The following is a 26,144-nucleotide window of genomic DNA, read 5'->3' as shown; positions in this document are numbered from 1 at the left end:
AACAGGCTCCTCCTGTTCCTCTGCCTCGCTACTGTCAGCCCCTGGAGGCTCCAGAGTCTGCACATCACTTCCAGATGGCCCTGACCCCACCTCTGCCTCCGACGCAGAGCCCTCATCCAGGCCTTCCCCAGCTTCCAGGACTGGCCCATGTTCTTCCTTAGCCTCATCGCTCTCCGACTCCATTGCCAGCTCTGCAGGCTGCTGGTGGACCACAACACCTTAGGCATGAAAGCTGGCTGGGTGACTTGTGGCCAATGACCAGCAGACTGGGAGTTCTAGTCCCTCCTCAGGCATGAAAGCTGGCTGGGTGACTTTGGGCCAATGAGCAGGAGACTGGGAGTTCTAGTCCTACCTTAGGCATGAAAACTGGCTGGGTGACTTTGGGCCAATGAACAGGAGACTGGGAGTTCTAGTCCCTCCTCAGGCAAGAAAGCTGGCTGGGTGACTTTGGGCCAATGAGCAGGAGACTGGGAGTTCTAGTCCTACCTTAGGCATGAAAACTGGCTGGGTGACTTTGGGCCAATGAGCAGGAGACTGGGAGTTCTAGTCCCTCCTCAGGCATGAAAGCTGGCTGGGTGACTTTGGGCCAATGACCAGGAGACTGGGAGTTCTAGTCCCTCCTCAGGCATGAAAGCTGGCTGGGTGACTTTGGGCCAATGACCAGGAGACTGGGAGTTCTAGTCCTACTTTAGGCATGAAAACTGGTTGGGTGACTTTGGGCCAATGAGCAGGAGACTGGGAGTTCTAGTCCTACCTTAGGCATGAAAACTGGCTGGGTGACTTTGGGCCAATGACCAGGAGACTGGGAGTTCTAGTCCCTCCTCAGGCAAGAAAGCTGGCTGGGTTACTTTGGGCCAATGACCAGGAGATTGGGAGTTCTAGTCCTACCTTAGGCATGAAAACTGGTTGGGTGACTTTGGGCCAATGAGCAGGAGACTGGGAGTTCTAGTTCCACCTTAGGCATGAAAACTGACAGGGTGACTTTGGGCCAATGACCAGGAAACTGGGAGTTCTAGTCTTGCCTTAGGCATGAAAGCTGGCTGGGTGACTTTGGGCAAATGACCAGGAAATTGGGAGCTCTAGTCTTGCCTTAGGCATGAAAGCTGGCTGGGTGACTTTGGGCCAATGACCAGGAGACTGGGAGCTCTAGTTCCACCTTAGGCATGAAAGCTGGCTGGATGACTTTGGGCCAATAAAGGAAGGAAGGAAGGAAGGAAGGAAGGAGGGTCTGAGGGAAGTCCTGCCTTAGCACTTGGGTGCACAAGTGCCCCCAACATAGTGACACCCCCAACAGGAGACTGGGAGTTCTAGTTCCACTTTAGGCATGAAAGCTGAGTGAGTGACTTTGGGCCAATCAAAGTGCTTTGCAGAATAATTTGACCCCCTGCTCCTATGGCTGCCCCTCAAACACTGGAGTACTGCTATCATGTCCTCCCTAGACCTTCCTTTCTCTAGACTAGCCAAACCCAAATCTTGCAAGCGTTCTTATGTTTTAATCTCCAGGCCTTTAATCATCTTAGTTGATTAATTATTATTTATTATATTACTTCTTATTATCATTACTTCTTAATAATATGGTTTATTAATTATTATTACTTATTATTAGATAGGAATTTGCCATGTACGATGTGCAATCCGCTTCAACCTTCTCCGAACCGTGACAGGAGAAGTTAAATTCTCTCATCTTATAACATCTCATTGAAACATATCTGTGGATATTTGCTTTATCTGCCACCAACTATTGTCTTAAAGTCACGATTTTTTGAGCAAACTGGTTTTTATAACTGGGCAGATGGAGGTGGAAGAGAGGCTAGAAGAAGAAGAAGAAATGAATGTTGAAGAGACAGCAAAGATGGCCGAACACCGAGAACTGGACGATGAATCGATTCTAGAGTCTCCGCCGAAGGACGCTGGTATATCGTCACAGCTCATCATGTTGTTGAAGGACAAAACTAAACCAGTGTTTTTCAACGTTAGCAAGTCTAAGATGTATGGACTTCAACTCCCAGGATTCTCCAGTCATCATGCCGGCTGAGGGAGCCGAGTTGAAGCCTGGGAGTTGAATTCTGGGAGTTGAAGTCCACCCTTCTTCAGAGTGGCTAAGGTTGAAAAAGACTGGGCCCGATGTTGAATTTGTAGGGGAAAACATAACATCCTGTTAACAATTATATATTACATGAGGGTAAGAGAGAGAGAGAGAACTTTTCGACTCTCCCTCATATTAATCCCAATAGATTTTAGACTAGGTTCAGAGGGAGCTTCATCAATGGAAGCTTTCAAGAAGAGACTGGGCTGCCATCTGTCGGAAATGGTGTAGGGCAGTGATGGCTAACCTTTTTGTCGTTGTGTGCCAATAACGGGGAATGCCGGGGGGGGGGGGCATGAGCATACGTGCCCACACCCATAATTCAATGTGCCGCCCCCACACATGTGCACAAACCCCCCCCCCGGGCATTCCCCCTGCTTTTGGCATGCGATGGCACAGTGGGCCTAGTAGGCCCGTTTTTCACCCTCCTGAGACTCCAGAGGCTTTCTTGGAGCCTGGGGAGGGCAAAAACGGCCTTCCCTGGAGGCCCTCCGGAGGCTGGAAACGGCACATTTCCCAGCTTCCAGTGGGCCCGGAAGGCACAAAAATTAGCTGGCCGGTGTGTGCATGCATGGTGGAGCTGAGCTAGGGCAAGGCTCGGGTGCCCACTGATATGGCTCCGCATGCCACCTGTAGCACGCGTGCCATAGGTTTACCATCACGGGTGTGGGGTCTTCTGCTTGGGTGGCAGGGGGGGAATTGGACTAGATGACCTATAAGGTCCCTTCCAACTCTGTTATTCTTTTTCTTTCACTTGATGAATTGGGAAACACACAGAGGTGGGCTTGACATAATTTAACAACCGGTTCTCCCAGAATCTCCCAGAAGCACATGCGCGCTGCGTCAAAAACACTGTGATTGTTTAGGATGGGATAGCTTCGCTCACGCGTGCCTCACACACATGTGCGGTGCATCAAAAACACGGCAATCGTATAGGATGGGGTAGCTTCGCTCGCCGTCTGAAAATACGACGCACAAAGGACAAAAACAGAGGCCTAAAATGCGATGTGCAGAGGCCGAAAACCCGATGCGCGAAGGTGGCGATCAGCGGCGATGTGCTTTGGTGATTCCCCACAGCCTTGAATGGCTCTCAAACAGAGCGTTTGGAGGCTGAAAAAGTGAGGCTCAGAGCCCAAAAACGGAAGCCGTTATCTGTGGCAATCTCTGCAGCCAGGAAGAGGACACACGGAGGCTGAAGCAGGGGTGAAATGCTTCCGGTTCGGACCTGATCGCCCGATCCAGTAGCGATGGTGGTGGGTGGTTCGGAGAACCGGTAGCAAAAATCTCTGCCCCCCCCCCCCCGCCTCCATGCCCAGCTGAGCCGCGTGCTCATGAGAGGGTTTTTTTAAACTTTTAAAAGCATTTTTTCTTCGGCTGAAAAAATGCTTTTAAAAGTAAAAAAAAAGCCTCTGATGATCGCGCGGCTCAGCTGGGATCATCAGAGGTTTTAAAAGCATTTTTTTACAACCTCTTTGGCTGAAGATGTAGAAAAAATGCTTTTAAAAGCTGATGATGATCAGGCAATTCAGCTGGGATCGCCAGAAGAGCCTTTTAAAAGCATTTTTTCTACAACCTCTTCAGCCAAAGAGGTTGTAGAAAAAATGCTTTTAAAAGCCTCTGATTATCCCAGCTGAGCTTGTGCGATCATCAGAGGCTTTTTTTTTACTTTTAAAAGCATTTTTTCGGCCAAAGAAAAAATGCTTTTAAAAGGCTCCTCTGGCGATCCCAGCTGAGTTGCCTGATCATCAGAGGCTTTTAAAAACATTTATTTTACAACCTCTTCAGCCCAAGAGGTTGTAGAAAAAATGCTTTTAAAAGTAAAAAAAAAAAAGTTGGCCATGCCCACTCAATCACATTACCACCACCACCCCAAGCCACACTCACATAACCAGTTCACTTTGTTTAATGGGTGCTACATTTTCCCCCCCTTCTTTCTTACCTGCAGATGAAGAGGAGCAAGAGAAGAGTGAAGCTCAGACTACAGAAAGTGATGAAGTGGTGGTGAGGTTACCCAAACTGCAGTGGTATTCTGAACTGGTGAGTAGCTATCACGTAGTTCCAGGAAGGAAAAAACTTATTTTTACACAGGTTGCTTACAAAGTATGATGGATAGACTTGTCCAAACACACTGGGCCAAAACTGTGATTGGAGACAGAGAGCCAGTTTGGTCTAGTGCAGGTGTCAAACTTAATTTCATTGAGGGCAGCATCAGGGTTGTGTTTGACCTCGGGGGGGGCCAGGGGGGGCATGGCCAGTTCAACATGGACACGCAGATTTCTGCATATGCGCAAAACCTTCTGTGCATGCGCAGAAGGTAAAAATCACATTACTTCGTGGTTAAAATCAGGAAGTAATGATACCTGGGTGGGTGGGCGGAGCTTCGCTCTGCCATCACTACCAGATCACCGAACCACGATTACTACCAGATTGCGCGATCTGATGTGGTAGCATTTCTCCCCAGCTGTGGTGGTGTTGTGCCTCGTCTGCTTTCCCCGCAGCCGGGCCCATCTTATCTGCTTCCGAACGCTGAGGAATGTCCTAGCATGCCTCCTGGCCCCAGCCCTGGCTCCATGCCCAGGCAAACGGAGCAACTAGACCCCTCCCCCTCCCCCACAGCATGTGAGCCTGAGGAAGGTCAATTACCAACAGCTGCAGACTGGAGTGACCCTCGCTTCAGGAGAATTGATAGGCGGCGGCAACAGAAGGAAGGCAGGCCTGGATAAGTGCTGAGTCATGGAGCCACACCCCATGGCCTATATAAAGGATCTGCTTTCTGGCATTCTCTGAGTCAGGCAAAGTCTACCTTATCTTGCTGAAGTCACTTTCTGGTCTCCTGCCTGCCTTGAGAACTTTGCTAGGACTTTGACAGAGCTGCAGAGGCACGCCTGATTCGGATTTCCCTGACCCGGCCGTCAGCGGAGGAGTGGGACACGACAGGTGGCCTGAGCACTCTGTCAGCCAAAATGGGCTCCCGAGCTCTGTTTTCAGCAGCGATGGCCTCCTGCAACCCTCTTCCAGTGAAAAAGGAGCTCTGGAGTGCTGCCCGTGGCCTTTGCAAGCTCCGTTTTCAGCTGCCACGGCCTCTCTTGCAACCCTCTGCCAGTGCAAATGAAGCTCTGGAGGACCGCAGGCAGCCCTCCCAAGCTCCGTTTTCGCTGGCAGAGGCATTGTGGGTCTGTCCTTCCCTGTTTCCAGGGTGGCTCAGCGGTCCAGATCTAACCATCTCGTGGGCCAGATCCGGCACCCGGGCCAAGAGTTTAATACCCCTGGTCCAGTGGTTAAGACACTGGACTAGAACCCAGGAGACATGTTCTAGTCCCTCCTTAGGCATGAAAGCTGACTGGGTGACTTTGGGCCAATGACCATAAGACTGGGAGTTCTAGTTTCACCTTAGGCATGAAAGCTGGCTGGGTGGCTTTGGGCCAATCACCAGCAGACTGGGAGTTCTAGTCTGTCCTCAGGCATGAAAGCTGGCTGGGTGACTTTGGGCCAACGACCAGGAGACCAGGAGTTCTAGAAAGCAGGCAATGGCAAACCACTTCCAATATCTTACTAAGAAAATTGAAGGGACTTGCCCAGGTAGTCATCAGAAGGCACCAGACTAGAAACTGAGAGGCTGTGCATTCTAGTCCTTCCTTAAGCTTGAAAACTGGCTAGGCGAGGTTAGGCCAATCTCTCTCTCAGTTCAACCTCAGAGGGTTGTTGTTGTGTCTGCCCCCCCCCCCGAGCTGGGCCCCCTGCCAGAAAGTTACTTGGAAAGTGAGGGGGAAGGGCCATCAGAACTTACCTCGGGAGCACCGGCTTCCCTGGCTCAGCTCCAGGAGCCAGAGGCAGGCCAGGTAGAGGAGATAATGAGGCCTCCGTCCCCTGACTTTTCCCCCACCAGGCCACGCCTCCGGACCCAGATGATGGCAATCAGGCCTGGCTGGACCCTAGGTTTCGTAGGCAGGAGAGGCGGGAACAACAGAAGCAAGGGTGGGGCAGGCCTAGGAAGTGCTGAGTCATGAAGCCACACTCCACAGGATATAAAACCAGCGAGAGCTGCTATGCCTCTTTGTAGCAGGCAAAATCAACTGCTTAACTAAGAGCTGAAGTACTGTTTGTTCCTGGGTGACTCATCGGCATCAAGGGAGATAACAGAGTCACTTGGCAGACACTCGCTAGTTTGCTGCCAGAGCTGATAGTGCCAGCTAATTAAGCCATCGCTCGGACGGAGGTGAGGGGGGACAGAACAGTTGTTGTTGTGGCAGAAATAGTGGGGGGGGGGAGAGGAAGGTGTGTTGGATATGTTCGCTGCCTTGAGTAACTTGTAAACACCGTAAATTATTTATTTAAATAAATAAATACCATATTTTTCGGACTATAAGACGCATCAGACTATAAGACGCACCTAAATTTACAGGAGGAAAACAAGAAAAAAAAATAGTTTTTCACCTCCGCGCGTCACGTTTTCACCTTCCCAGGCCGCCAGAAGCAATTTGCAGTGCTCTGTACAAGCCCATTTTCACCAAAACGGGCCAGTGGAGCGCTGCAGAATGCTTCTGGGGGCCGGGAAGGGTGAAAACGCAACACGCAGAGGTCTTGGGAGCCCCAAAACGAGCCCATTTTTGGTGAAAACAGACCATGCAGAACACTGCAGAGTGCTTCTGGGGGCCGGGAAGGCGAAAACACGACACATGGAGGGCTTAAGAACCCAAAAATGCCCGTATTCGGTCTATAAGATGCACCTAAATTTTCACCCACTTTTAGGGTGGGTGAAAAAAAAGTGCGTCTTCTACTCCGAAAAATACGGTACATGTGTTTAATCACAGTTTATGAAATAAGCTGCAATTGGTTGGGCTCCAACATTGCACATCCTGGGAACGAGATTTTGCGAAGCTTAACAGCTGGATTGAGATGACGATGGCTTTATGCCTAAGGCCTGAAGGTGAAATCAAAACGAGAGGACAAGATAATGTGAACTGTAAGACTATAATGATGGTGGCGGGAAAAGTTGACCTTGACAATTTTTTCTCGGCAAGAAAACCATCAACCTCAGAGAGCCCCAAGGACCCTCCCCCCCCCGAAGTTTAATCCTGAGCTACGAATGCTCTTTTCTACCAGTTTAATTCTTTTCCGCCCTCAGCATCCTTCAGAGTGGATTCGGGTGGAGGTCATTTCCCTTGGCCTCTTGTCCGAAAGCTGGCCTGCGGCCGATGAGACCATCCAGCAACTCTACATCGAATTCCACTTCCCTGGAGTTCCTCTGGAGGAAACTGAGACCCCTTTCTCTTTGCGGAAACCGAGGGGGACCCAGGAGATCTATTTCCACTTCAGCAAGGGTGAGCACATGTACGCAATTCCCGGTTTGTTGTTGTTGTGGCTCCCGCCCCCGAACCTGGCCCCATGCCCGAAAGTGCCTTGGAGCCAAGCCTGCTGCCAGAAAGTGACTCAGACAGTGAGGGGGAAGGGCCGTCAGGACTAACCTCGGAAGTACCGGCCTCCCTGGATCAGCTCCAGGAGCCAGAAGCAGGCCAAGTGAAAGAGATAACGAGGCCTCCTTCTCCTGACTCTTTCCCCCCGCTCCCAGGCCACGCTTGCAGACCCAGCTGACAGCAATCAGGCTTGGCTCAATCCCAGGTTTCGTAGGCAGGAGAGAAGAGAACAACAGAAGCAGGGGAAGGGCAGGCCTAAGAAGTGCTGAGTCATGGAGCCACACCCCACAGGATATAAAAGGCAGCAAAAGCTGGTGTGTCTCTTTGTATCAGACAAATCCACAGATTGACTAGAGCTGAAGGTTGTGACTCACCAGCGTCTTGGCAGCTATCGAGGGCTCTTGGCAGGCGCTGATTCTTTTGTTGCCAGAGCTGATAACAGCCGGCTAATTAAGCCATAGTTCGGAGAGAGGCGAGGAGGACACAACAGTTGTTGTTGTTGTTGTTTTTCATTTGCTAAGGGAGAAAATAGAGGGGAAAGTAGATTTCTGTAACTTGAATACTCTCCGGGTGTTATGACCATGCTGGCTTAGGAGGGCAAACATTGTAAAGCACTACGGAGCAGTAGATAAGTCAAAGTGCTATTGCACTTTGCAATAGGTGCAAAATGCTAGAGCCATGGCTCGGCAGTGGTTAGAATACAGTACTGCAGGCTACTTCTCAGGGGTGAGATTCAAATAATTTAACAACCGTTTCTCTGTCCTAATGACCAGCTGGGTGGGCATGGCCATGGTGGGTGTGGCCAGGGGTATGTGACAGACAGCAATTGGCCACCTGCACCCCCCTGGGAGCAAAAACAAGCCATGGGAGGAGGGAAACATGCCCCCCTGGTGCCGTTTTGGGCCTAGTAGGCCTCCCTGAAGCCTCCTGGGCGTGAAAACGTGCCACGGAGGTCCCATGCCGCACCCCCTCATGCCCCATTTTGGGTATAGGCCTCCCTGCAGCCTCCTGGGGGTGAAAATGGGCCAAAGGGGGGGCTGTGCTTCACCCCTCCATGCCTCATTTTGGGCCTATGAAGCCTCCCTGAAGCCTTCTGGGAGTAAAAATGGGCCACGGGGGGGGGGGATGCGCCACCCCCCATGGCCCGTTTTGGGCCTAGGAGGCCTCCCTGCACTTACCTGGGAGCCAAAATGTGGTGCGTGCGTATGTTTCGCTTCTCATCCAAAAAGCTTCTCCTCGAATGGAAGAAGCTTCTTGGATGAGAAGTGAAACCCCTTCAAAGAAAAACCAGAAAGTCCAATCACCTCTGGAAAAAGCACCTTTGGATTTTCAAGGGAAAAAAAAAAACCCAACTGAACCCAGTTGCCTTTTGCAAAAAGGCACCTTTGAGACAACCATGACCTGGATATTTTGAGAATCTCCATGGATACCAGAATAAAATACTTGCTGAATCCTTTTGTCGCAGTGATCAAAATGGACACAGATCCCGGATGTTTTCAGAGGCAAATGCTGCTTTCCATGCTGGCGGCTGAGGATCCCGAATGGAACAAGTGAGTTGTTGTGGCCTGCCAACGGCCAGCAGAGCTGGCAGCAGATTCAAACAGTGAGGAGGTTGGGGAGGAACATGGGCCAGTCCTGGAGTCTGGGAAAGGCTCTGATAAGGGCTCTGCGTCTGAGGCAGAAAGGGGGCCAGGACTGGCTGCGAGTTATCAGCTGCCTTTGGAGTAAGACATCAGTGAGGCAGACAAACAGATGGAGCCTGTTCCCAGTGTGCGCATGCGCAGAGTTGCCAGATGAAGGGAACAGCTAAAGAACAAGGGTCAACTTGGGAGTAAGGCCACAGGTGGACGATGAACGGCCCCTCCCAGAGGGAGTAAAAGAGGAGTGAAAGGAGAGTGGAGTTCGCAGGAGACAACTAGTTCACCTAATTGGGTTGTGACTCTCTGAGACTCTTTGCCAAGTTTTGAAGATATCGGCCTGGCAGCTCCCCAAGCCAGGTAAGGTCTGTGACTGTAAATTCTCTCTTGAAAGAGTTTGCTGAAGGTGAATGGGAGGAATTCACTGCTTGCTTAATAAAAGGGGGTTTTGTCGGAACCAGGATTCTGCTTTGTGCTTTTTGAGGAAGCCTATGTCAGAACATGAGTGTCAGAACTTCTCGTTACCTAAAAACCTGGCAGGGAAGATAATTCCCGGGACATGTCTTGATCAAGTTTACCCCTTGACACAGGATGCAGTTTATAGTGGTGAGCGAGCCTCTTCCTGGGACCAGCGGGGAATGCGAAGACGTGGGTTTCTCCAGCGTGGACCTGCGAGAGATTCTTCTGACTGGAAATGACATCTTTGAGCAAGACTTACAAGGTAAGATGACTGTCCATCCTCCTTCCAAAAATGAAAGCGATCTAACAAACATAACCCAAGGCAACGCTTAAGGCAGGGCGGTGGTGAAATCCAGCAGGTCCTGACAGCTTCTGGAGAACCGGTAGCGGAAATTTTGAGCAGTTCAGAGAACCGGCAAATACCACCTCTGGCTGGCCCCAGAGTGTGGTGGGAATGGAGATTTTGCAATAGCCTTCCCCCAGGAGTGGGGAGGAAATGGGGATTTTGTAGTATCCTTCCCCTGGAGTGTGGTGGGAATGGAGATTTTGCAATAGCCTTCCCCCAGGAGTGGGGAGGAAATGGGGATTTTGCAGTATCCTTCCCCTGGAGTGTGGTGGGAATGGAGATTTTGCAATAGCCTTCCCCCAAGAGTGGAGAGGAAATGGGGATTTTGCAGTATCCTTCCCCTGGAGTGGGGAGGGAATGGCGATTTTGCAGTATCCTTCCCCTGGAATGGGGTGAGAATGTAGATTTTGCAATATCCTTCCCCCAGGAGTGGGGAGGGAATGGGGATTTTGCAATATCCTTCCCCCAGGAGTTGGGAGGGAATGGGGATTTTGCAGTATCCTTCCCCTGGAGTGGGGTGGGAATGTAGATTTTGCAATATCCTTCCCACAGGAGTGGGGAGGGAATGGGGATTTTGCAGTATCCTTCCCCTGCCACGCCCACCAAGCCACACTCACCAAGCCACACCATGCCCACTAAGTCACGCCCACAGAACCAGTAGTAAAAAATGTGGATTTCACCACTGAAGCAGGGATATCAAACTCAAGGCCCACGGGCCAGATCTGGCCTGTGGTGTGCTTGGATATGGCCCATGGGGCCGCCTTGGAAACAGTAAAGGACTGGCCCGTGGTGCCTCTGTCAGCAAAAACAGAACTTGGGGGGGGGGGCAAGCATGGCCGAAAACGGAGCCAAGGAGGGCTGCGCACGACCTCACTGGGCTCTGTTTTCACTGGCAGAGGGCTGCAGGAGGCTGACACAGCCGAAAACGGGGCCTGGGGGGGGATCGCGCGGGACGGGGCCTCCCCCGGGCTGTGCTTTTGTTGGCAGAGGCCATAGCAAAAGAAACACAAAACAAAACAAAAGGAGAAATGTTTCCCCTTTTGCATTTGAGCACGCAAAAAGGGACAGGAAAGGAGAAAAAGAAAGAGGAAAGAAAAAGAAAAAGAAGGAAATATGGGAAGAGAGCAAGGAAGGAAACAGAAGGAAAGAGGGGAAGGAAGAAGAAAGGAGAATGAAGAGGGAGGGGAAAAGAAAGGAAGGAAGGAAGGAAGGAAGGAAGGAAGGAAGGAAGGAAGGAAGGAAGGAAGGAAGGAAGGAAATATTAGAATGTGCAAAATGAACAGATTAACATTTGCAATTAAGGCCAAAGAACAAACTGAATATTATAGGATATGGGAATTATTTTATCAAAGGTTAGAGAATAAAAATGGAATCTGGAAACAAAAGATCAAAGAAGAGATCAAAGAAAATATGTTAAGATAGAGGTGTAAACAATATGATAATTGTTCTTATTGTTAGGATTTTTATGCTTAATATTATTATTATATTCTTATTAGAAGATACGTGAAGAGGGAAAAATGAATGTTTACCAGGCTTAATTGTTCGATATACTACAATTGTAAGATTAGAATAGAGAATTAATATGAATGTAATGAATGATATTGTAAAATTGGATGGCTATTGCAGAGGGATATGTGTACCGACACACTGTTTAAGGGAAGATGGAATGTTTATATTTTTTAAAAAAGGCAGGCAGGCAGGCAGGAAGATTATGAGTGTGAGGGAGGATCAAGTTACATATGCAAATTGTCAAGTTACATATGTAAATTGTCAAGTTACATATGTAAATTGTGTCAAGTTACATTTGTCAGGTTACATTTGTTAAATTTTCAAGGGACGCGTTGGCTCAGTGGCTAAGATATTGAGCTTGTCGATTGAAAGGTCAGCTGTTCAGCGGTTCGAGTCCCTAGTGCCACGTAATGGGATGAGCTCCCGTGACTTGTCCCAGCTTCTTCCAACCTAGCAGTTTCGAAAGCACGTAGCAAATGTAAGTAGAAAAATAGGGACCACCTTTGGTGGGAAGGTAACGGCGTTCCATGCGCCTTTGGCATCGAGTCATGCCGGCCACATGACCACGGAGACATCTTCGGACAGCGCTGGCTCTTCAGCTTTGAAAATGGAGATGAGCACCGCCCGCTAGAGTCGGGAACGACTAGCTCATATGTGCGAGGGGAACCTTTACCTATGTAAATTGTTTGTGCGTGCCTATGCATCTTCACAGCTCAATTGTTTCTGCCCTCCATAACGGTCTGTTTCTCACGTAGGAAAACTACTGTAGTTTTCAGACAAGATGCACTCCCCCCACCCAAAGTGGGTGGAAATGTGTGTGTGTCTTATAGAGCAAATATTGCAATGGGAGGAGTTGGTGCGACGTTGATCAGCTGTTCTAGGCGGTGGGGATCACCGCCGCTGCCTATCTGCTGCTGCTGCCCATTCGACAATTGGCGGCGAAGGGGCGGTGGCAGCGAAGAGGTTACGACGAACGGGCTGTGGCAGCAGCAGCTCAGCTCAATTGAAGGTAGTGGGTGCAACGGAGCGGAGCCCTGACGAGCCAGGTACTGGAGCTGCGATAACGTAGCTGAGCAGGCTGTGATGCTAGCCAGATGAATAACGGATGGATGCTGGGAGGCAGATTTTTTTTCTTGTTTTCCACCCCTAAAGCTAATGTGGGTCTTATAGTCCGAAAAATACGGAAATTACCCACCCGAGGTGAGCTGTACATAAATTCCTGCCAGGTATAGGCTGATAGCAGTTACTACCTGTGTTTCTCTGAAAATAAAACTGGGTCCAAGATTGATTTTTGCTCCAAAAGACGTATTAGTCCTTATTTTTCCGTTTAGGTCTTATTTTCGGGGTAATATGCTACTAAACGCGTCTAACTGGCTGACAATCTTAACTGGGGCTTATTTTTGGGGTAGGATTTATATTATGAGCAGCCTGAAAAATCATGCTAGGGTTTATTTTCCAATTTGGTCATATTTTCAGGGAAATACGGTAGCAAACGCATCCATCTGGCTGACAAACTTATCTGGGGCTTATTTTTGGGGTAGGATTTATATTATGAACATCCAGAAAAATCATGCTAGGGTTTATTTTCCAATTTGGTCATATTTTCAGGGAAATATGGTAGCAAACGCATCCATCTAGCTGACAATCTTCTCTGGGGCTTATTTTTTGGGTAGGACTTGTATCATGAACATCCAGAACAATCATGCTAGGGCTTATTTTCCGATTGGGTCTTATTTTCGGGGAAATATGTTACTAAATACGTCCATCTGACTGACAATCAGATGGATGTATTTAGTAACATATTTGGTTGGTTTTGGGGGTAGAGCTTATATTACGCGCATCCTGAAAAATCATGCTAGGACTTATTTTCAAGTTGGGTCTTATTTTCAGAGAAACAGGGTATCTGGAAAATCAGAAAGTTCCCACGTTCAACTTCAAAATATTCAAGTCGTTTTTCTCCTCTCCTTCCTCTCCACCCTTCACAAATGATGGCCAGATCAGTAAACAACACTATCTTGTGCTTTTCATTTCTTATCACCCAGTTTTGAGTTCTTTAGACCACGTCACCAAGATCGGGAATCTGAAAGTCTCCGTCAAAGCGGCGGCTGCGCTGCGCGCCATCTACCGGACAGGTGAATGGCCGGGCGACGACGGCGGAGAAACCGAAGAAGGGTGATTATGAATATAATGGTCGCTGCTTTCTTGAGAGCCAGGGAATGAGCCAGCAAAATAAACTTTCCAAATCTTTTTTTTTTTTTTTTGTTAAAAAAAAAAACATTTTTATTGTTCAGTTTGTCTCCAAAGTCAAAAATATCAAGAGTGCTAACGGCTACGAAAGAAAAGAAAAGAAAAAAGAAAAAGTTGAGAAAGCCCCATGCCCCCAACCCATCCTCCCTCCCTGGCCTGGATCAGGTGGTCCCCGACCCACCCACCCGAAGGAAACAAGGGAGGGTCAGAGCAGGAAATGCGTTTAATCCGTTCCCTCTGCGACCACCTCCGATGCTCATTCATTGGATACCTACGGGGAGATCCTGGAAACAGATAAATACAAACGGGGTGCTTGACAGTTAGAAAAAGGGGAGGGGGAAGAGGTGATCCCGTAAAAGGAGAACAAAAAAAAGAAAAGAAAGAAAATAAAAGAATACAAAGAAGCAAGAATTTTTTCTTTCACTTGTGTCCTAATCTCCCAGTCCTGCTTGCTTGCGTCTTTAGGGAAGCGTGGTTGCGTATTCCTTTCCATCACAGTTCCAAGGTGGCTTTCTTGGCGTCGGAAAAGCGCAGCGCGATTCCACTTTTCTTTGTCGGTTAGAAACACCGAGAGAACGAGCAGTTGGCTTGAACCTTTTGAGTTCTTGACATGGGTGGTAATACTTTTAAAAAGTCAAACCGGCTCCACTTGCCAAAGCTTCCAAGGATAAAGATATGGGTTATGGGGGGTGGGGAAATGGGGAAGAGTCCCTATGTAGAAGGGAGTTTGGAGCGGATATACCCCTCCCCCAAGGAGCGAGAAAGGGAGGAGCAGTGGAAGCTGCAGAGAAGCATGGTCAAGTCCCCATTCCTGAGTGTCGCCCCAAGACGGCTTCCATGCCCCCTTTTTCCCCCAGCATGTTTTTTTGTCCATCATGAACACGGCTTGGAATTCTCTCGCAGCGGATTGGTCCATGCGAATGGTTCGGAAAAGACACGGGGAAGAAAATAATAATAATAATAAAAAAAACCCAAAATATGCTCCAGAGAAACAAAACAAGGGAGCTGAAGGAGGTGCGGATGTGGGAAAGGTGAAAAACGAAATAGTTTGTGGGGAGGAGCTGACCACCTCTCCCGGGACCCTAAAGACTGGCTGATGGAGGGAGGCCTCTGTAGCCCCCAAATTTCTCCCTCCCTCCCCCCACAACTGACTGATGGGAAAGGTTGATCATCGCCCCAATCTACTTCCTCTTCTTCTTCGGCGGGGCGGAACTTCGGCCAGGACTCCGACTGTGGGAGCTGCGGTGGTGTCTCGAACTCTGGGAGGGGGGAACCTTCCTCTTGCGGCTTATGGTGCGCTCCTCCTCTTCCTCGTACCGACTCTCTCGATCAGCTGCAGGGAAGGGAGAGGGAGAAGTCAGAACCTCCGCAGAGCTACAGGTGACATGATAGCAGTGTGATCAGCGTTATCACAAAACAGAGAGGCCCCACCTATTTTCCAAGGCACCTATTCGGATCTAGGCTTCCCCAAACCACGAAGCAGACTCCTTATCCTGACAAAAATCCCTTTTTATTTTATAGGTGGCACTTAAGACCCTAAGAAATTATCATATATGTATCCAGATATGCAAGCGAAATGTTGGAGATGTAATTGTGATGATATTTTCATATTTGGTGGACTTGTAAGAAGATTAAGGCTTTTTGGATAAGGATCTGGTGGACTATACAAAATGTTTTGAAAAAGAAGATAAAGTTCCTACCGCAATTTTTCTTATTGGGAATTATTACGAGCTGTACAGTAATTGAGACTAAGTTGATTTTAAATTTAATAACAGCGGCAAGACTACTGATAGGACAATACTGGAAGAAAAAAGAGTTACCTACAATAGAAGAATGGATATTGAAAGTTGCTAATTTGGCTGAGATGGCTAAAATCTTAGCCTTTTTGAAAGACACTACACAAGAAAAATATCTAACTGAATGGAAAAAATGGATTGAATATACGCAAAATAGATCTCAGATTAAGAGATTTCAGACTGCTTTGGAATGATTAGGACGTATTTATCTTTGATTTGTATGGGGGAAGTTAGGATTTGAGAAGAAAGGGAGGATTATAATTTATGTTAGGGAAAATTTAGCGAATGATTGTTTTTTCTTTTGAACTATACCTTGTGTTTGTTCTGGGAAGTCGTGGGGGGGGAGGGAGGAGGGTGGTATTGGAGGGAGGGGATGGAGTGGGGGGGAGGGGGGAAAAGGGTGTGTGAAATTTTTTAAAAAAACTTTTTCAATAAAAAAAATCCCTTTTTATGAAGTTACTGTTAATTCTTCTCATTCACATCCAGCAAAAGTCTTTCAAGGGTGAATTTACAGCCACAGATCTTATCTGGCTTGGGGAGCTGCTGGACCGATAATTCCAAACTTGGCAAAGAATCAGAAATCAATTAAGCAAACTAATTGACTCCTGCAAACTCCACTCCCCTTTCGCTCCTCTTTTATTCCCTCTGGGAGGGGCCATTCATCGTCCACCTGCGGCCTTACTCCCAAGTTGACCCTTGCTCTTTAGCTGTTCCTTTTGTCTAGCAACTCTGCGCATGTGCACACTGGGAAGAGGCTCCAGATGTTCGTCTGCCTCACTGATGTCTGAGTACGAAGGCAGCTGATAATTGGCAGCCGGTCCCGGCCCCCTCTCTGCCTCTGATGCAGAGCCCTCATCAGAGCCTCCCCCAAATTAAGGACTGGCCCATGTTCCTCCCCAACCTCCTCACTGTCCGAATCTGCTGCCAGCTCTGCTGCCAGGCCACAACAGCACCAGAAGGCAGGCCAAGAAGTAATGAATGGAAACTAATCAAGGAGAGAAGCAACCTAGAACTAAGGAGAAATTTCCTGACAGTGAGAACAATTAACCAGTGGAACGGCATGCCACCAGAAGTTGTGGGTGCTCCAACCCTGGAGGGTTTCAAGAAGAGATTGGACAACCACTTGTCTGAAATGGTATAGGTTTCTCCTGCTAGGTCGAGAAGACCTAGAACAGGGCTTTCAAACTCGCGGCCCGCGGGATGGATGCGTCACGCACTGGCCACCACCATGCCCAGTTTAGCGAAGGGGAAAAGTCGCAATACATCACATTGACGACGCTGTGATGATGCGAGTTTGACACCCCTGACCTAGAAAGTCCCTTCCACTTATGTTACTGTATTCTATAAGGAGGGGTTCTTGGTGCTCTCTGAGCTTGCTTGTTTTCTTGCAGGCGTTTCATTAGCCTAATTAGGCAACATCATCAATGCTAGTAAGGAGTACCGTTTGCTGTCAGTTTAGATTCTGGTGTCTTGCCTGTCGGTGTGGGTGTGGGCAGTCTTTAAAGAGTTTCCTTGGTTGGGAGGTTTATTCTTGGCTCTTTGGCAGTTCTATTCATGCTATATGATGGACGAATATTTTTCTCTGTGGGGGCTCCTACCCTCTGGAACGAACTTCCCCCTGGTTTGCGCCAAATATCTGACCTTCGGACCTTCCGCCGCGAACTGAAAACACATTTATTTATTCGCGCGGGGCTGGCTTAAATTTTGCTGGTTTTTAAATTTATATTATGAATTTTAATGGGTTTTTAGAATTTTAAACGTTTTTTAAAGTCTTAGGCCAATCGTGTAATAAGTTTTTTAATTCTTGTTTTAATTGTATATTGTATTGTTTGTTTTTATTTTGGCTGTACACCGCCCTGAGTCCTTCGGGAGAAGGGCGATATAGAAATCTAATAAATACTAATAATACTAATACTAATACTAATACTAATAATAATATTCATTCATCCCGAACCGCGCCAGTGAATGAAGACCGTCTCTCTGATTTGATTTGCACGGCTGCCCACACAAAACGACTCTGAAGCGGTGTCCAATTCAATTACAGAATGCTAAAATTGAACTATCATAAATATAGCAAGGTTCATGGTACAAATTGCATCAGCCAACACAACGATCCAAAAGAATCCTCCGAGTTTTGATTCCTGCTAATGCCTAGCAGGAAAGCTTTATGCAAGGCCCACAGGATCGGGGCCCGTTGGATGAGGCCCAATGCAGTCGCAGAGGAAGATGGTCTTTTGCATACCCCGAGGTGGCACTGCTTATGACAGACCTGGGTATTCTTTGGCTCCTTATCCGGCCCTTTGGCTACCCCTGTGGCCCACGGTCACTGCCCTTTTGGTCCATCCTTCAACAGGGCCTCTGGTGGCTCAAGCTGCTAAGACAGTCTGTTATTAACACAGCTGCTTGCAATTAGTGCAGGCTCAAGTCCCACCAGGCCCAAGGTTGACTCAGCCTTCCAACCTTTATAAGGTAGGTAAAATGAGGACCCAGATTGTTGGGGGCAATAAAAGTTGATTTTGTATATAATATACAAATGGATGAAGACTATTGCTTGACATAGTGTAAGCCGCCCTGAGTCTTCGGAGAAGGGCAGGATATAAATGCAAATAAAAAACAAAAAACAGTCCAAGTTTCGCATGTGGCTCCTTGGAAAAATTAATTGTCCACCCTTGTCAAGAGAATGGATCTACAGCATGCTAACTCTCAGATCTTATTGGATTGACTGACATCTTTGGAGGTCCACAAGTACCGTATTTTTCAGAGTATAAGACACACTTTTTTTCCCCACTAAAAGAGGGTGAAAATTTGGGTGGCTTATACACCGAATATAGCCCAGGCCACCCGCCGGCCCCTACCCTTTGGTGTTTTTTTTTTGGGCCTCCGCGCGTTGCATTTTTGGCTCCAGGCAGCAGGGATCAGTGGTGTCAAATGGGCCGTGGCAGCGGTTGAACGGGCTGCACTGAATGGGCTACAGTGGTGGCAAACGGGCTGCGGTGGCGGGGGGAATGGGCAGTGGCAAATGGGCTGCGCTGAATGGGCCAAGGCGAATGGGGCAGATGAATACTAGATGGATGCTGGGAGGCAAAGGCAGTATTTTTTTTTTCTTGTTTTCCTCCCCTAAAAAGGTAGGTGTGTCTTATAATCCGGAATGTCTTAAACTCTGAAAAATACGGTACTTGGCCTTGTGCCAGGATGGTGATAACCCGGGCTCTGAATTCCACTCAGAAACCCACAGGCAAGCAATGAATTGTCAAGTGGCGCTGTCATCGGATGGCCGTCTTGAGGTGCACAAGCAGATCTACTTGTGCTACCGATTTCTGGATTGGCTGAAGCCATAAGCCCGAGTTTAATTTTCCCTTCCCTGTGTCGAGAAAACAGAGTCAACGTTTTGAGTTGAGCGGCTAGATAAATTGAATGAGTGAATGGAGGGATGAAAAATAACTAAAAGTCGACCTAAAAAGAAGCGTCACAAGCTCAGGTTTGTCCCGAGAGGTTTTCAACAGAGAGACCTGGAAGAGGGAAGGATGCTTACCTTTGCGTGCTTCTTCCTCCAGTTCGTCCCAATCTTTCCCGCTCTCCTCCTCGCTACCCAGGGACTCTTTGGAGTAGTCTGTGAAAGAGAAGACAAGACTCTGGATTATACACCTCTTGAAGGAGTGAGAGGGAGAGAGAGGGGAGGAAAGAGGAGGGAGGAGAGAGGGGAAGAGGGAGGGAGACAGAGGGAGGGAGAGGAAGAGAGAAAGAGGAGGATGGAGAGGGGAAGAAAGGGAGGGAGGGAGAGGGAGAAAGGAACAGAGAGGGAGAGAGGAAAAGGAACAGAGAGCGGGAGAGAGAGAAGAGGAAGGGAGGGAGAGGGAAAGGGGAGAGTGGGAAAGGAGAGGAGAGGGAGGGAGATATATATATATATATATATTTTACATGACAAGGGAAGGAATCCTCAAGAGAAGTCCAGAGTGACCTTCCTCCTTTCCTCACCTGATTCTTCTGCCTCTGAAGAATAGTCTTCGTCGCTGTCCTCCTCCTCCTCTTCATACTCTTCCTCGGAAGGGTTGAAGGTCTCGTCCTCAATTTCAGACTCAGATTCCCCAGCTTCAGCATCACTTCCCTGGGAAGGAAAGGGGGACAGGAATGGTGTCTCTTAAGGAAGTCCAGACATTCAGGTCGAACTTCTTTATGAGTTTGATGGCCTAGTACTGGACAGTGATTGTTTCCTTCTCTGGGTTCAAAAAACCAAAATTATATTACAAGAATCTGAACAATTCCAATCTGTTAATGGACTAAATATTTACAGATTTAGGACCCGTGTGAAAGAGGTATGCTTGAGGCCAAGGAAGGCATGCTACAATTCTAGATTTGTTAGACAAATGCCCTGCAATGCTATTTCCATACACTATAAAAATATATTACATTATATAACACATCACATACATAATATCCCAACCCAACCCAACCCAAGCTAACCAACCCAACTCAACTCAATCCACCCAACCAACTCAACTCAACTCAACTCAACCCAACCCAACCCAACTGAACTCAACCCAAGAAACCCAACCCAATCAACTCAACTCAATCCAACCAACCCAACCCAATCAATCCAAGCCAACACAAGTTTCCCCATCCTCAAATCATTCTTTCAATCTCTGGCACTGACACCCCTCTACCTTTCAAAGAAAGTGAGTGTGCTGGGAGATGTGTGTGTGTGTGTGTGTGTCTTTGGGTTGCCGACCGCCCTTCTACCCAGGTTGCTTCATCCATCATACCTCTCCCTCTGGCTCGAGGAACGACCAGCCACCTTGCTCAAAAAAGCCTTCTGGGTCATCCACAATTGTTTTCATGATTTTGGTCCAGTTGAGGGATTGTACCCCTTCGGTGTATTTAATGTCGCACGAGCTGATTGCAGACGAAAAAGGAAGAAAGAGATGAGTGCATAGCCTTTCTCACACCTACTTCTCGAAGTGAGCGCCGTTCACAAAGCCAGACGTGAATGTGTTTCACTTCTGTGCTAAACGCAAACTAGTAAGGGTGTAACTACCCCTCTTGGATTTTTCCCTATTGGAAAAATAGGAAGAACAACAATAACATGGACACTTCAGTAGAAACATTGCCTTTGAGAAGAACGAGCAATTTTTTTGGTAGTATCTAAAAATGTCCTTGAGACATTTTATTTTATCTCTATGGAGGTTCTCAGTCATCCAAATCGCAGTTGTCCCAAAGGTGTTTTTTCAAGAGGCAACAAGACGTCTTGTAAGAAAAACAAGAAAGCCCAGCTGAAAAAACACCTTTGAGACAATCATGACCAGGATGAGTGGGAAATCTCCATAGACATTTAACTATGTACGTGGCGATGAACGCCGTTGAATGGTGTGGAGGTGTGAATGGATTTCCAGTGAAAATTGCCGACTACAGGAAGCCTTTCAGCAGTTCCGTCAGAATATTCATGACTGGGAAAATCTCAGCCTTCTTGAAAGACAGTACTCAAGAAAAATATCTAAACGAATGGAAGAATTGGATTGATTATATTCAAAATAGATATCAGATTAAGAAATTTCAGATTGCCTTTGAATGAAGGACGTTGTTTTTGATTTTAATGGAAGAAGTCAGGTTATGTGAGAGAGAAGGATTATAATTGTGTTAGATTTTAAAAATTTAATGTATGACTGTTTGTTTATTGAACTATACCTTGTGTTTGCTCCGGGAAGTCCGGGGGAGGAGGGGGGTTTTGGAGGGAGGGGGGAAGGAGGGGGAGGGGGGAGAAAAAATTTAATTGTTGTTGTAAAACTTTTTCAATAAAAAAAAAAAAAGAATATTCATGACTGGGAAGACATGGTAACAAGGTCAGCCAATGAACAGGCATAGCAACTAAGTCAGCCAATTGGGAGTTGAGATAGACTGGAGCCAGGCCGTGTCTTAGTCTGCAGCTTCTGATTCTGTGCAGAAAAGGGAAACTGAAACCAGTGTGTGTATGCTATCTGCTCTGCTGAAAATGAAACTAACTGTTATCTCCTGCCTTGTGTTGTAACTGCTACTATGTTGAAGAAGAATCAACTATTGGTACTGTAAATACTTTATCTGTTATTATGTGTATAAAGAAGTTAATGAATCCTGCTGAATCCGTTTATCTGTGTGTGTTTCTGGATTTGATTTTTGTAACAAACTCTGACAAGTTCCAAGAAGGCTCCACACCCATTTGCACTACTCAAGTGACCCCAAGGACACAGATAAACCTCCAAGTGGCCTCAACAACTCTCTAAAAGAATGCAAATGAACAGATGATTGCAAGGAATATAAATCCTTCCATTATCCCCACTGTCCAGGCAGAGCTGAAGAAGCTTTTTGGATGAGAAACGAAACATCTTCCATGAAAAACAGAAAAGTCCAGTTACCTCTTGAAAAAGCACTTTTGGGGTCCCCTTTTGCCACAAATTCATTGGAATTTGTGACAAATTCCACCAGTGTCATGATTTGATTTATCTAGGAGGTGACTCTGGGCCACTTGTAAACATTAAAAACCAGTACACATTACAATGATAAATCTATCATTTTATGGCTACCCAGAGTTGCCCTGTGCTAAAATAGACGATCAACAGATTAAATAAACAAACAATGAATTTATAATTGAAATATGAGGGGAATGGAACACAAAGTACATGAGGTAACATGGGGTTCTTCTGGTAATCTGATAGCCAACTCCAGGGTGTTGTAGTCCCATTGGGGTCTCAGGCCAGCTGGCAGAGCCAGGTCTTCAGCCCTTGAGGAACGTCAGCAGGTTGGGTTGCGAATCCTACCTTGGGTAAGTACAATGTTCCAGAGGGCAGGAAACATGGTAGAAAAGCTCTTCTCCTGGATCCTATTAGCTGAAATTCCTTGACCTCATGGGGTCTACAATATAATCTGCCTAATGACTGGCTGGGTGTGGCTAGGTGCCATGTGATTGGGTGGGCGTGGCCAGCTCGATGTCACTCACATCGAGGGGCACCTCACCAGCCTCTTCTCACCCCTCCCCTGCCAGCCACTCCTCGCCTGCCTGCCCAGGCTCCTTAGGGCCCCAACAGGAAGCAGTTGTTGGAGATAAGCACCGACCACGAGAAAGTGTTGGCAAAACAGCTGGCTTGGTTCTAAGTAGATCTGACCGAGATGGAGGCTCAGCAGAAGCACCTCACTCAGGACTAGGAGCATAGGCTTTCCAAGCAGAGGGAAGACCTGCAGGAGTGCAAGGCCAGGTACCAGTACCTGGAGGCTCAGCAGGCTGAGATGGTCAGCCAGTTCCTGGCCATGATGCAGTCCCCCGGAACAAGGCCCTCCAGCTCTTCACTACCAGTGGCACTTCCCTCCAGCCTTCGCCCAAAGCCCCATACCAGGAGGCTGAAGCAGACCCCAAGTCGGAATTTCTGCCCCCCCTCTGACTCACACAAAAAAAAGCCCGAAGTGGGAGACTCTCTGCAGCAACACAAATGTTCATTGCACATATCTGGCCCAGGGGCCGTAGTTTGAGGACTCTTGATTTAGTGCAATATAAAAAAATGCAAATAATTTTTCTGCGTCACTACCAAAATTTTCTCGCGGATCACCAGTGGTCCACAGACCACCGATTGGTGACCACTGGTCTGGATTGATGCCATGAAGATGATAAACCTCATAGGGGTTGGAAGGGACCTTGAAGGTCTCTTAACACTTCAACAGTTACCAGTCAGGGGAAATTTTTACCAAGGCAAAGGATATGCCGCCTGTGTCCATACTCACTTGAGCCATTCTTTGATGGGGTCGAGCGAGGCCACAGGAATGGCGTTAATCATCGTGACCTTCTTGCTGTAGTCCTTGTAAACGATGACCATGTCGAAGTTCTTCAGGTGGAACTGCACACGCTCAAAATGAATGAGCTCTACCTCATCCAGTGTTACCACAAATGGAGGCTGCAGGGGAGGGAGGGAAATCTGATTGGTCTTTCAAACCTTTTGAGATATTGGATAGTATGGGAGCGATGCTGTTGTGCCTCGTCCGCTTTCCCCGCAGCCGGGGCCTTCTTATCTGCTTCCGAACGCTGAGGAATGTCCTAGCATGCCTCCCGGCCCCAGCCCTGGCTCCATGCCCAGACAGGCTGAGGAAGAAGAAGCGCCTCCAGCCCCCAGCCCTGGCTCCATGCCCAGGCAAACAGAGCAACTAGACCCCTCCCCCTCCCCCACAGCATGTGAGCCTGAGGAAGGTCAATTACCAACAGCTGCAGACTGGAGTGACCCTCGCTTCAGAAGAATTGATAAGCGGCGTCAACAGAAGGAAGGGAGGGGCAGGCCGGGATAAGTGCTGAGTCATGGAGCCACACCCCATGGCCTATATAAAGGACTTGCTTTCTGGCATTCTCTGAGTCAGGCAAAGTCTACCTTATCTTGATGAAGTCACTTTCTGGTCTCCTGCCTGCCTTGAGAACTTTGCTAGGACTCTGGCAGAGCTGCAGAGGCACGCCTGATTTGGATTTCCTTGACCCGGCCGTCAACGGAGGAGTGGGACACGACAGATGCCTTAAATCAGGGGTCTCCAAACTTGGCAACTTTGAGACTTTTACGGACTTCAACTCCCAGCATTCCCAAGCAGGACATGGCTGGCTGAGGAATTCTGGGACTTGGAAGTCCACAAGTCTTAAAATTGCCAACTTTGGAGACCTTTGCCCTAGACTACAATGGGTCACAGACTTTTCTTCAAAAATCTTGACCATGCTACCATTGCATCATGCTCACGTCAGAAGCTCTGAGACACTTCCGGTTGAAAAGATTAGCTGGGACATCACCGTCACCCGGGAAGACCCAATTTGGGGGTCTTTCCATATTCCCGGCATGAGCTGGAGCAAAGGACGGGAGCTCAACCTTGCCCCACGACAGCACTTGGGTCTTGAACAGAGTCTTGCTATAACCTCCACCCTAGCATCCTAGCTACATGAGCTGCCGTCTCCTACCATGTTCCCATAATCTAAGCATATTGAAGACAACTGTCAGTAAATATCACTTAACGGGAATGCAGATTAAGAGACGATAGACACCTGAGGATTTGAGAAGGCCTAGGAGCCCTCTTTGTGGGTGGTAGGGCATCTCCTGCCAGTTTGTCAGAATTGCAGCTTTCTAAGCTCTGAGGGCCAGATCCAAACCCGCACCCCCCCTGGAGGCTGTCCCTTTATATCCTGCCTCTCCCGAGCAAACGCACACTCACCCATTCAGTACAATTCACCAGGGCACTGCTGGTTGGTTGGAGCAGGCAGGTGCTTCGGTAGGGGGCGCCATTGAACCTTTCACATGAGAGAGGCAAAGGGCAGACAGTGATAATCCCCTTATAGGAAAGATGTACATAAAATCTCAAAAGAAATCAGAGACTAGCCCTATCATATTGATAGATATTTGCCTGAAAATAAGACCAGGTCTTATATTCTTTTGGGCCCCAAAATAGGTATATGAGTTCTACTATCTATTATCCATCTATCTATATCTATATCTATTTACCTGTCATATATATATGTGTGTACGTACACACACACCCCATTTCCCTAAAAATAAGACCCAACCGGAAAATTAAGTCCTAGCATGATGTTTCAGGATGATCGTAATATAAGCCCTATCCCAAAAATAAGCCCCAGTTAAGATTGTCAGCCAGATGGATGCATTTAGTACTGTATTTTCCCCATAAAATAATAAGCCCAGTGGTGGGATTCAGCCAATTCGCACCTATTCGGGAGAACCGGTTGTTAACTTTCTAAGCAGTTCGGAGAACCAGTTGTTGGAAGAAATCTTATTTTGTTTTTTTCCCCACTTTACAGGGCTAATCCTGTAAGGAAGGCAGGAAGGAAACATTCTGGTGTTGTTTCTAGCCTCATCTTTATTGCCCTGCTTATAGAAACTGCCTCTGGTTAACCCTTAGTATATTGTAACAGCTAAGGCGAAGTGCCCATCAATGTGAGTGACATTGAGTTGGCCATGCCCACACAGTCACATGACAGCTGAGCCACGCCTACCTAGCTGGTCATTAGGGCAGAGAACCAGTTGTTAAATTCTTTGAATCCCACCACTGAATAAGCCCTAACCAGAAAATAAGCCCTAATGCATCTTTTGGAGCAAAAATTAATATAAGGCCCAGTCTTATTTTCCGAGTAACACTGTGTGTGTGTGTGTGTGTGTGTGTGTGTGTGTGTGTAAAAACAGCAAAGGACTGGTCCGCGGTGCCTCTGTCAGCAAAAACAGAGCTCGGGAGGGCCGCTCCATTTTTACCGGCAGAGGGTTGCAGGAAGCCGGCGTAGCTGAAAACGGAACTCGGAAGGCAGCTTTTACTGGCAGTGCGCCTCCACAGGTGCCCCCGACATGAATGATGTCAAGCTGGCCACACCCACCTGGCCATTGCCCCCCCCCTTGTCCCCTCGAGGTCAAACACAATCCAGATGCAGCCCTCAATGAAATCGAGCCTGATACCCCTGATCTATACCTACCTACCTATTGCCCATCTCAACGTGCCTTGAAGCCTGCACATCAGCGGTGGGTTGCTCTTGGTTCGGCCCGGTTCTTGTGAACCGGTAGTAAAAGCGGCAGGAGTCTCCACCCACCCGCATGTTTCCCATGGACGATCTGCACACGTGCAGAAGCTTCTGCGCATGCGCTCCCGTTGCGAACCGGTAGTAAA

The 26,144-nt window shown here is 47.9% G+C and overlaps 2 protein-coding genes across 2 annotated transcripts in view; one reads left to right on the top strand and one right to left on the bottom strand.

Annotated features, from left to right (window-relative positions):
- RPGRIP1 (RPGR interacting protein 1) overlaps nucleotides 1-12,811 on the top strand; it is a 36,142-nt gene extending 23,331 nt beyond the window's left edge. Inside the window, exons 9-14 of the mRNA XM_058182404.1 lie at nucleotides 1,793-1,913; nucleotides 4,032-4,123; nucleotides 7,212-7,407; nucleotides 8,966-9,050; nucleotides 9,728-9,858; nucleotides 12,783-12,811. Coding sequence (XP_058038387.1) covers nucleotides 1,793-1,913; nucleotides 4,032-4,123; nucleotides 7,212-7,407; nucleotides 8,966-9,050; nucleotides 9,728-9,858; nucleotides 12,783-12,811 — 654 coding nt within the window. The remainder of the gene's footprint in view (nucleotides 1-1,792; nucleotides 1,914-4,031; nucleotides 4,124-7,211; nucleotides 7,408-8,965; nucleotides 9,051-9,727; nucleotides 9,859-12,782) is intronic.
- A 1,061-nt stretch (nucleotides 12,812-13,872) lies between these two features.
- SUPT16H (SPT16 homolog, facilitates chromatin remodeling subunit) overlaps nucleotides 13,873-26,144 on the bottom strand; it is a 57,385-nt gene continuing 45,113 nt past the window's right edge. The window contains exons 21-26 of the mRNA XM_058181036.1: nucleotides 24,690-24,765; nucleotides 23,235-23,404; nucleotides 20,255-20,384; nucleotides 19,470-19,599; nucleotides 19,027-19,104; nucleotides 13,873-15,031 (exon numbers count right to left, since the gene is read on the bottom strand). Of these exons, the coding sequence (XP_058037019.1) occupies nucleotides 14,880-15,031; nucleotides 19,027-19,104; nucleotides 19,470-19,599; nucleotides 20,255-20,384; nucleotides 23,235-23,404; nucleotides 24,690-24,765 (736 nt within the window). The 3' untranslated portion in view covers nucleotides 13,873-14,879. The remainder of the gene's footprint in view (nucleotides 15,032-19,026; nucleotides 19,105-19,469; nucleotides 19,600-20,254; nucleotides 20,385-23,234; nucleotides 23,405-24,689; nucleotides 24,766-26,144) is intronic.

The sequence above is a fragment of the Ahaetulla prasina genome, chromosome 4 (assembly GCF_028640845.1).
Source record: "Ahaetulla prasina isolate Xishuangbanna chromosome 4, ASM2864084v1, whole genome shotgun sequence".
Lineage (NCBI taxonomy): Eukaryota > Metazoa > Chordata > Lepidosauria > Squamata > Colubridae > Ahaetulla > Ahaetulla prasina.
This window is presented reverse-complemented; position numbering and strand designations above follow the sequence as displayed.